We start from the raw sequence: 12,303 nt of genomic DNA, 5'->3' as shown, positions 1-12,303 counted from the left end.
AGGTTATAGAGCCAAGGAAACCTTGGAGCTAATACATTCAGACCTTTGTGGTTCGATGAGTGTAAGAGTACGAGGTGGGTATGAATGTTTCATCTCTTTGATAAATGATAGGGTACGAGGTGGGTATGAATGTTTCATCTCTTTGATAAATGATTATTCAAGATATGGGTATCTATACCTAATGCAACATAAGTCTGACGCTCTTGAAAAGTTCAAGGAGTATAAGACTGAAGTTGAAAACTTGTTAGGTAAAAAGATAAAAACACTATGATCCGATTGTGGTGGAGAGTATATGGACTTAGAATTCCAGAACTATATGATAGAACATGGAATCACGTCCCAACTCTCAGCCCCAGGTACACTTTAGCAAAATGGTGTATCAAAAAGGAAAAATAGAATCCTTTTGGACATGGTTCGATCTATGATGAGTTATGCTCATCTTCCAGACTTGTTTTAGGGATATAAAGTACAGACTGCATATTATATTTTGAACAATATTCCCTCAAAGAGTGTTTTTGAAATGCCTTTTGCGTTATGGATAGGTAGTAAAGGTAGTTTACGCCACTTTAGGATTTGGGGATGTCCAGCCCACGTGCTTGTGGCTAACCCTAAAAAGTTGGAACCTCGTTCAAAATTATGCCGAGAGGTGGATACTTCTATGATCCAAGAGAAAATAAAGTGTTTGTGTCAACAAATGCTACCTTCTTAGAAGACGACCACATAAAGGATCATAAGCCACAAAGTAAGCTTGTTTTAATTGAGATTTCTAATGAGACTACTAAGACTTCAACAAGAGTTGTTAAACAGGCTGATAGATCAATAAGAGTTGTTGATGAGTTCACCTAGTCAACCATCTCAAGAGTTGAGAATGCCTCGATGTAATGGGAGGGTTTCGAACCCACTTGTAGGCTACATGGGTTTAACAGAAGCCCAAAACATCATATTGATGATAGAGTTGAGGATCCATTGTTTTATAAGTAAGCAATGGAAGATGTTGACAAAGATGAATGTATTAAAGCCATGAATTAGGAAATGGAGTCTATATTGAGCAATTAGAGTGTAATTAGGTCCTTTTTCCGCTGCGTATGTCTCGAGTTCCATCATATATACTTCAATTCTATCTGAGAGCTTGTGGATTAACCTAATGGGGTAAAACCTATAGGTTGTAAATGGATCTACAAAAGGAAAAGAGGTGTAGACGGAAAGGTGTAGACCTTTAAGGTTAGACTTGTGGTAAAGAGTTATACCCAAGTTAAGGGAGTGGACTATGAAAAAACTTTCTCACCTGTTGTCATGTTAAAGTCTATCCGGATTCTCCTCTCCATAGCCATATTTTATGATTATGAGATATGGCAAATGGATGTCCAAAATGCCTTTTTGAATGGTAATATTGAGAAGACCATCTACATGGCTCAACCAGAAGGATTAATTCAACAAGTTCAAGAGCAAAAAGTTTGCAAGCTTAATCGGTCCATTTATGGACTGAAAAAAGCATCTAGATCTTGGAATATACGATTTGATATTGCAATCAAATCTTATGGCTTTGATCAGAATGTTGATGAGCCTTATGTTTACAAGAAAATCATCAAAACCTCAGTAGCTTTCCTTGTGTTGTATGTTGATGATATTCTACTCATTGGGAATGATGTAGGTTTTTTTACTGATGTTAAGAAATGGCTAGACACCCAATTCCAAATGAAAGATTTGGGAGAGTTGTAGTTTGTTCTAGGGATCCAGATCATAAAGGATCGTAAGAACAAAAGGTTAGCCTTGTCTCAGGCATCGTAGATTGACAAGATGTTGATCAAGTACTCGATTTAGAATTCCAAGAAGGAATTATTACTTTTCTGGCATGGAATTGTTTTTTCTAAGGAATAGTGTCCTAAGATACCTCAAGAGGTTGAGGAAATGAGACAGGTTCCCTATGCATCGGATGTTGGTAGCCTTATATATGTAATGTTATGTACTAAACCTGACATTTGCTATGCAGTAGGGATTGTCAGTCGATATCAGTCCAATCTAAGATTAGATCAATGGACGGCAGTCAAAACGATCCTTAAGTATCTTCGAAGAACGAGGGACTATATGCTCGTGTATGGAGATAAGGATTTGATTCTTACAGGATACACAAACTCTGACTTTCAGACTGGTAGAGATTCTTGAAAATCAATATTCGGGTTAGTGTTCACTCTAAATGGAGGGGCTATATTATGGCGAAGCATCAAGCAAGGATGCATCATGGACTCCACTATGGAAGCCAAAAACATAGCTGCTTGTCAAGCTGCTATAGAGGCTGTTTGGCTTCGAAAGTTCCTTACTGATTTGGATGTTGTTCGAAATATGTCTTTGTCGATCACACTTTATTGTGATAACAACAAGGATGTGGCAAATTCTAATGAACCTCGGAGTCACCGAAGAGGCAAGCACATACAACGGAAGTATCATTTGATCCGGAGATTTTGTATCGCGGTGATGTGATTGTCACGAAGATCGCGTTGGAGCACAACGTTGCTGATCTGTATATGAAGGCTCTCATGGCTAAAGTGTTTGAGGGTCATCTACAGAGTCTAGGTCTACGGGATATATGGCACCTTGTCTAAGGCAAGTGGGAGATGTTACTAGGATATAGTGTATGCCCTAGTTTATTGTATTTTTGTATTGTCTTTGTATTGTACATTAGTCTCCCGAGGCTTTAGGACAAGAGGGAGATTGTTGGGAATGGTATCCTAAATCTCCTTGTAGTCTCGTAGTTTGTAAACCCTGTAATCATATTGTTATTAATAAAAGAAGTGTTATTTTATAAGCATTTACTCAATCCAATAAACTAAGATTCGAGGTTATTTTATGTAAATTTAAACAAGTATGTAGAGACATACAGGTGGATCTTGTTTAAATTAATAACCTAAATGGTCTGTGAAAGAAATCAAACATGAGGATTTCCATGAGCAGCAGAAGGATTGTTCCAAATTCCATTCGAATTGAACACAATCAATTATAGTCTAAGAACAGAAACAAATAGGTCATGTGCAACTAGAAATTACAGCATGCTACAAGAGTATCAAGGGATAGAGTTTGCATATCTTTGAAGAAACATTCTTCACGATTCCCTCGAAAAATCTCCAAGCACCCAAGTACTCCAACGCTCGAACACAACGACCGGGACAGCATGATCACCAACACGAACACAACGAACACAGCCTCCACGAACCAACTGAGTCACACTCGATTCAAAAAGTGAGTGAGGACACCCCTATAATGGTTACCTTGGTATTCTTGGTGTGAAAACCCAGAAGTTGTGAGCTCTGTATGATCTTGGCTTGAGGAAGAGACTGGAAGACAATGATCGTGTAGACGATCGAGTAAGTAGGCGATAGAAAGCTGTCTATCGTATAAACGATGTGCTCGATTGTTTAGTAAATGGCAGCCTATCATATATACTTAGCCACTGGATCATTTAGCTACAATAAACTGATGAACTATCGTAAAGACAAAGCTCCACTATCGTTTAGTCTTTATGAACTATCGCTTAGTGAAACACTTTCACTTGATAGCTTATCCGTGAGTTACTTTCTGAATGAGGCAACTCTCTGAATTTAGGAAAACCATTTTCCTTTTTATCTCATGGTTACCATAAAACCACCAATAACCTTCCACTGAATTGGTTATTAGAGAAAAAGAAATTAATTATAATATAATTAATATATTATAAATAAATATGATAATCAACTTACGATATTATATTTATAACCTATAGTTTTAATATTTCATCTCATGAAATATACAAACCATAGTTCTTTTTCTATTTTATGGTACTTAATGTACATTAATCCTGCACTTGATGTATCTCATACATCACACCAATTATATCATATATAATTTAATTTCCTCTTGTTAATTTGAACACTTCAAACTAACCACAAGAACTGATTCTCAAATTGAATCCATTGAGCCACCAAGGGGACTTTATGGACCTGTAGCTTGAAGCTCCAACGGTACGTGAATAACTAACTAAACTCTTTAGTCATGGGATTCACCATCCATTAACTATCGGGCACTCCACTAAAGACCGACAGTTGCACTTTCCTCACTACAGATATATTTCTATGTCCATATCAACCAATCGACAATGTGATAACCGTTCACAGATCGCTTGTAAGTACTGTTAGGCCAATATACCATTTTGCCCCTGTAGTTACATCTAACTCCTTAAGTACCACTGATTCGTTTAATGAACAATAAGTCATAGTCCTACTATGACTGGGTCCTCTCTACCAAAGAGAGGATGTGGCCGACCCAGGACCAGCCCTTACTACCTACCCCTGCTTTACGGAAGGAGTGAATTTCGTCTTGTGTAACTGAGTTCCTAGCTCTCTAATCAGACAAATCCCCGAAAAGATAGGCTTGTTGAGTTGGTAATCTGGCCACTCTCGCCCATACTAATCAAAGGACCGCTCTCAAAGGCAAGAGTTCCCAAAACACTCATGATTAAGGTCATGTCACCTATGGTCGTTTAAGTGAGATGTAAGTCTCAAGTACCAAAGATGTTATATAAAGAGACTAATCATCTCGTGGTGGATCTTATACAAACTCTTTGTATTGGACACCCCCACTCGCATGTCTCCACATGAATAGTCAGGATCAAATCATCTGTAGTAGTTCATAACACTTGTAAACCTCTACAAAGTAGGCTGTATCCGTAGTGTCACTAGGATAAGGTATCCCTCATTTATCCTTATACTACATACCTTTTAGGTTATTACTTAAGGCATGATCCACTTGTATATCTCATATATATGCTTAAGTTTACATACAATAACCACGGATCTTTGTTTATTGGATATGAGTAAATGAAAATAAAATAACGCTTATTTTATTAATAACAATGTGTACAAAGTTTATAACTACGAGACTCCGGGAGAATTAGGACTCCAATCCCAACAGTCTGTAGTATATGGATAAAAGAGGGCTACCTTATCCTGGTGGCACTACGGATACGACCCGCTTTGTAGATGTTACAAGTGTTGTAAAGTGCTACAAATGGCCTAATTCTGATCATTCATGTGGGGACATGCGAGTACGGGTATCCTATACAAAGAGTTTGTATAAGACCAGTCCACAAAATGATTAGTCTCTTTATATAACTGTTGGGGTTGATGCCCTAAAGTCACGTGTCCTGTAGTTTGTAAACAATATGTACAAACACTTGTGTTGTTAATATATGATATTTACTTCACATTTTGTATTTTTCTCATTTACTTGTTTTATTTGCTTTACCACAAACCAATAAAAACACAAGTGTTATGACTTGTCACAGATGGTCTGATCCTGATCATTCGTGTTGGGGACATGTGAGTAGGGGCGTCCTATACAAAGAGTTTGTATAAGACCTGACCACGAAGTGTTAACGTCTCGTTATATAACACTGTTCATGACAGAGACTTCAGTTCACTAGGATAACCATAGGTAACCTGACCTCAATCCTGAGTGAGTTGGGAACTCCTGCCATTGAGGGTGATCTTTTGATTTGTATGGGTGCGAGTGGCCAGGTTGCCGATTCAAATCTACCATTTTGGGGATTCGTCTAATTTCGGAGCTGGGAGCTCAGCTACACAAGATGGAATTCACTCCTTCTCCGAGGCAGGGGTAAGTAGATAGATGGCTCCCTTAAGGGATGATTCCGGGGCCTGAACGATGTGGTGTCACACATATTCTTCTGCCTAAGAGGTGTTCACACATAGTTGGACTATGTTGTATTGTTCGTTAGAGGAATCAGTGGTACTTAAGAAGTGAGATGTAACTACAGGGGAAAAACGGTAAATTGGCCCAACTATACTTACGAGCATCTATGAAGGGTCATCGTACTCATGATTGGTTATATCCGATTGACACAAAAATATATTTGTGGTAAGAAGAGTTCCGCTGTTGGTCTTTAGTGGAATCACTGACAGTTAACGGATGGTGGATCTCATGGCTAAAGAGTTTAGTTAGCTATTCACGTACCGTTGGAGCTTCAAGCCACAAGTCCATTAGGTCCCTTGGGTAGCTTGGATAAAGTTGAGAACCAGTGTGTGGGTTAATTTGAAATGTTCAAATTGACAAGAGAACGTTCAATTATATATGATATAATTGGACTGGTTAATTATATATGATATAATTGGCTAAATGTATGAGATACATTATTTTGGAGAAAATTAGATATAAATATGATTTATATCAAATAGAGGAGAAAATAATGTAATAGATATATGATATCAAACTATAGGATATAAATATAATATGATTATATTTATTAAATAATTAATTGATTAATTATATGATAATTAATCCATTTTTCCACGTTCAAACGTGGGTAGTGGGTAGCATTCGTTATGGTAACCAATGGGTTAAAAATGAAAAGAATTTTCATTTTTGCATCGCGCATTCAATATTTCTTTGACCGGCCAAAAGATTTCGTGAAACGATCGCCCGAGAGCCTATACGATAGTTGCTTCTCCGTCTAAATGATCGTCTACCTCACGATTTATCTAAACGATCGTATACATTTTTCCTAAACGATTATTCAACATTTCATACACGATCGTGTAGCTCCTCTATGCGATAAGCACTTCTGCTATACGATAGCACTGATTTCTCTCCCACTTGCTTATCGTCTACACGACTTGTTTGTCCTCCATCCCCTACCAAATTCACCAAAGCCCACCCTTTGGGTTTTCAGTCCGAGAATACCCGGGGCTCATTAGTTGTGGTGTTGTCCCCGTTGCGGCGTTCCTGTTCGCATTGATCGTGCTGTTGCAATCAACGTTCCCGCTGGGTGTTGGTAGATCTGTTGGAGGGTTCCATTGCGTTGGGGTTCTGATGTTCGTAGAAAGTCTTCAACTGGTATGGAACCCTTTCCCTTTTAGTTATCTTGTTCTGAGCATGCCGATAATTAGATTTATTTGCATAACTATATGTGTTGAATGTATATTATTTGTATTTCGGTCACTGTGAAATCAGAGCGATCTGAACACACTCATGGAACTCTCGGTATGAGATCCTTCAATTGGTATCAGAGCCAGGTTCTGATACTCCGATTTCATCTGTTGCAACAAAATGACAAATACATTCATGGTGGGTGCATTTCTACATTGTTTTAATTGTTAAATCTGTTGTGGATGTGTCAGATTAATGGATATTTTTGGGGAGATTAGCGTCGGTTTGTTTAAGATCCTTTTACATTTGTGGTTATTTGTAAAGGCCCTTGTGTTTTGGGGCATTAATAATCATTATCGAGTCTGTATTCAAAGTTTATTTGAAGTTTTGAGTCGTTCGTTGAAGTTCTGGGCAAGCGTTATGGCTCTTCGAGGAAGGAGGCGATCTGGGGTTGATCGCATCGTGCAGAAGAAGTTCTACGCGATTGCTGTCCATCACATCGTAAAGATGAACGAGTACACGATCGCAGTTAAACGCATCAGTTAAACGATGGGGAATACGATCAAGAGTTGGTCGTATCAGGTTGATGATTGGGCACGCGATTGCTGAGTATCGTTTAATTCGTGCATGCCCTAGATGATCGTTTAGGTCAGCAAGCTTCATCGCTTAGTAACTGACTAAACGATCGCTTAGTATCGCAAGGTAAATCGTTTACCTGATTGCACGCATCGTGTAGACGATGAGACACTCATGTATCGTTTAAAGCGTGCACGCTAGACCATTGTTTAGATCACTAGCTTCATCGCTTAGTAATTGACTAAACGATCGCTTAGGAACTCAAGGTAAATCGTTTACCTGTCGTCGCGCTACATGATCGCATGGCGGTCAGGCTTCGCAGCCCCGTCATCGTCTATGCGATCATTTTCTTATGCTTCTATCGTCTAGTGCGCGCTGAACGATCATCTACCTGCTGGAGTTTGCTACACGATGAAGACCTCCTGGTGGTTTAAGATCCATTTCGCCTATGAACCGGTTTGCTCGATGAAAAATGTAATAGATAGGGTTTTTCGTTCTTGTTTTTTTGTAAAGGCTCATCCCGATCCATTAATTCTTTGTTTATTACATGCGATGTATGTTTTTATATGTCATATGGTATGCACATATAGTAAATCCCACCTTAGGTTATGCAATGGTCATGCATCATCTCTTTATTGTAATTGTTATAATTTAGTTATATAAGAGCATGATTTAATTATATAAGAGCAAACTCATGCATCATATAATATAAGAGTTATAATTATGCATTGATAACTTGTAGAAATACAAGTTATTTATGCCACCTTATCTAGATATTGCGGCCAAAAGTAAGTGAATATACGCTGATTGTATGAAAATTAGCTTAGAATTACAATAATTATAAATGATCGCAATTACACCCACTAACACCATAAAGATTGAAGACAAGCCGAATTTTACTTTGACTCGGTGCCAAGACATTGGCACTTGTTTGTATTTGTTCTATCTCTTTCATCGTTGTATTTCACTTTCTCTTTATCTCTTCATTCACACACCATGTATCAAACGCTTAATAGACATATTAAATGTTTCGATAGCTTTCATATACCATTATCTATCTATTTCTGTTCCTCTATTAATCACTTTCTCCATGATGTCTTCTTAATCCCCTAATAGTTAATATGAATCAAACAAGTACTTAATCTGTGTTAAAAGTATAAAATGTGTTTAGCTAAGACATGCTAGATGACATCTTCACCTGTGAGAGCAGAAGTGAAGATGCCATTCTGATCTATCGAGAGAAGATTAGAAGAATGCGTTAATTAAAGCGAGTAGTACTTCCAGACATGGAAGCAACCTTACGTTCATTACGTTATTCTCTGTTTCACCACAGACATGTGGGAGCGTGGCCGATCACTGAAAGGTATATGCCAAGTGGAGAGCGGAACAGTATTTCTAGCTTCAATGCAATTGAGAACTTGTGCTATTTATATTATTTATCTTTTTCTTTCTATTCTCTTCATAAGACTTGCCACTACATTCCACATTATTTGCATAACCTTCGCAGCAAGCCTTGACCCCAGCATATTGTATCATGAGCTTGTATCTTGTATCATCTAGCTTATGTTAATTGTATTTTATTTTATTATCGCATTTTTACTGCTTACTTTATTTTATCGCAATTTATATACTTGTACAAACCTATTCTTAAAGATTGAAAAACCTGGTCGCATATGTCACAAACATACCACAATAACCTAAAACAGTCCCTGTGTTCGACCTCGGATCATACCGAGAAACTTGCGGTGGAATTACACTTAGTTCCATCATAAAGAAACTTGTGACAACGCATGACATACTACGTGAACATTCATAATTAGCGCATATCCAGAAGCAGTATTGCATCATTTCAAGCATAGAACATCATCAATCATACAAGCGTTTTTACAACAAGTTTATGGTGCCCTTGCAAGGGACTAGTTAACGGTTTATTGTTTGAGCATGTTTGTGGAATTTTGCAAGACAGATCTCTTTGTACTGGCTGTTGAACGCGAAGAGCAGTCTGACGGCTTAAAAGTGCTGAAGTGATCTAGAAATTCTAAGTGGACCTAGAGATCAAGTGTATTATTTGCACGTAAGCACATCAAGGCTGAATCAAGTGGTGAAGAAGTATGGCTAATAATAACGAAGCTCCTGCAGGGAATCAAAAGGAAAATAGGCCAGAGCAAGATTCCATATTTCTTGTTGTTGACCACAACGTTCCAATGAGAGACTATGCAGCATCATATTTTTACAACTTCTCACCCGAAATTTCACTACTTATGGTTGAGGAGGATGTAAGCTTTGAAATCAGACCAATTATGCTGCAGATGCTTCAGAATATGGGTCAATTTGGAGGATTACAAGGAGAATACCCACATGCGCATTTGACGAATTTTGTAGACATGTGCAGCACATTCTCCATACCTGATGTGACTCAAGAAAGACTTAGGTTCTATCTTTTCCTGTACACACTACGGGATGAAGCAAAGAGGTGGGCTCAGTCACTCGAGTCGAATGAGATTAAAGCATGGGAACAGTTGGTGGATAGGTTCATGAACAGATTCTTCCCTTCAGTGTCAATGCAAGGAGACGGAGGGATGTGCTGAATTTTGAGCAAAAGGGTTATGAAACCTTGAGCACCGCCTGGGTGCGATTTCGACAGTCAGTAAAGAGTTGTGCACATATCAGGATTCCCAATAGCATTTTGATGGAAACATTTTATAATGGCTTAGATCAATCAATGAAAGCAGTTCTCGATGGCTCCGTAGAGGGAGGATTAATGAACAGATCATATATGGAAGCAAAAAATATCCTAGATTGCGTCTCGCAACATTCTGATGAGTGGATTGATACGGGCTCGAGGTAAGAGGTCTAGAGCAAGAAAGAGTAGAAAGTGTCGAGGTGTCAACCGATATAATGAGTGCACTGGTAGAGTAAATGACCACAATGACCTCACTCCTCCAGACGGTGGCTAACAAACAGAGAACTCTCTCTCAAGAATCAGCGCAAGTTAATGCGGTGACTCAAGTGGCCGCAATGAATTGCGTCCAATGTGGAGAGGGACATCCAGTAGAAGTCTACCCATGGAATCAACAATATATTCTGTCTATGATGAATCGTTTTGCAACATCTATAACCCTGGTTGGTGGGATCACCCAACTTCAAGTTGGGACGGGAATCATAACCAGAGGAGTCATAGTTTCTATCAGAACAGTTATCAAGAGGATTGAGGTAGCCCTCCGGTCTTCACCAATCCGGACTGCAGGCCAAGTAATTCTCAAGGTACGCCACACTGTGACCAACTGTTCGCATATGATACCTCTTGCAGTACCTCGTCTCTGGAGAAATCATTAAAATATATTGAAAAGAGCGAGGCAACGAGACAATCGCAAGCTGAATCTCTTAAAGAATTAGAAGATCCAATAGATCAGCTTACGAGGGAATTAAAGAAGAAAGCGCCTGGTACGTGGCATGGAAACTCAGGAGTATCAGAGCCAAGAGGTAAAGAACAATGTCATGCAGTGACATTGAGGAGTGGCAGAACGACAACTCCTATTATGCCAAAAGTACCAGATGCGGCAACAACATCGACAGATTTAACTGTTGATGATGACCAAAACGGAAGAAATACCAGTTTAGAAGTAAGTTAATCTACAAAAGATGAAGCTCCTCAAGACATGAATTCTCAATCAACGCAACCTTCAGCTAATGACACACAGTAAGCATAGGACCTCATCAAATAGCTAAGTGAATAAGAAATACAGTGGGATCCTCCACCTTCCCCAGCCAGGCTGAAAAAGAAAGATGACAACAAGCAATTTCAGAGGTTTCTAGACATTCTCCGACAGCCACACATTAATATTCCTTTGATAAAAGCATTAAAGCAGATGCCAAGTTATGTAAAATTTCTCAAGGATATTTTCGCCAACAAGAGAAAGATTTGGGAAAATGTAACCGTTGCGCTAACATATGAGTGTAGTGCTCTATTTCAAAACAATCTCCCTACTAAAATGAAAGACCCTAGGACTTTTACATTGCCTTGCACTATAGGAGGGAAGATGGTCAGGAACGCATTGTGCGATTTAGGGGCAAGCATAAATCTGATGCCCTTGTTAATTTTTAGGAAGCTGGATATCAGTGAAGCAAAACCAACCACGATCACATTACAGGTTGTCGATAGATCGATAAAGCTTCCTGAGGGAAAGATAAAAGATGTTCTCGTGCAAGTGGACAAGTTTATCTTCTCAGCACACTTTGTCATATTAGATTATGAAGCCGATAGAGAAATCCCTATCATCTTGGGTCGACTATTTCTTGCCACAGGGCGAGCGCTGATCGATATGCAGAAAGGAGAACTGACCATCAGGGTCGACAATCAGAAGGTAAAATTTAACGTACTCAATGTGTTGAAGTACCCAGGTGATATAGAAAACTGCCAATATATCGAGGAACTGGGGGAAGGACATTGGCACGAACCTCTGAAGGAGTTGGAGGAGAAAAATTGTAAAATCGGAGCAATAGTGAAGGAGGACTGCACCGCAATTTATATGGAAGCAAATTTTGAACCACTCAAGTTGTCTAGACGAACTTCATAGTGCATTAAGCCATCTCTGGAAGAACCACCCGTGCTAGAGTTAAAGCCATTTCCCGCGCACCTTAAGTATGCTTACTTAGGAAGTAACGACACGTTACCGGTTATCATTTCCGCATTGTTGAGTAAAGAAAAAAGAAGATGTGCTCATACAGATCCTAAAGATTAACGCAAAGGCCTTAGGACGGACCTTGGTAGACATTCGAGGAATCGGTCCTTCATACTGTATGCACAAGATTCAT

At 38.9% G+C, this 12,303-nt stretch overlaps 1 protein-coding gene across 1 annotated transcript; it reads left to right on the top strand.

Annotated features, from left to right (window-relative positions):
* Positions 1-11,480: 11,480 nt before the first annotated feature.
* On the top strand, positions 11,481-12,065 carry LOC120090728. The gene has a single exon (XM_039048444.1). It carries the CDS (start codon positions 11,481-11,483, stop codon positions 12,063-12,065), a length of 585 nt encoding a protein of 194 aa, XP_038904372.1.
* Positions 12,066-12,303: the final 238 nt, after the last annotated feature.

The sequence above is a fragment of the Benincasa hispida genome, chromosome 11 (assembly GCF_009727055.1).
Source record: "Benincasa hispida cultivar B227 chromosome 11, ASM972705v1, whole genome shotgun sequence".
Taxonomy (NCBI): Eukaryota; Viridiplantae; Streptophyta; class Magnoliopsida; order Cucurbitales; family Cucurbitaceae; genus Benincasa; species Benincasa hispida.
The sequence above is the reverse complement of the archived record's forward strand: the minus strand, read 5'-3'. Positions and strand labels throughout refer to the sequence as shown.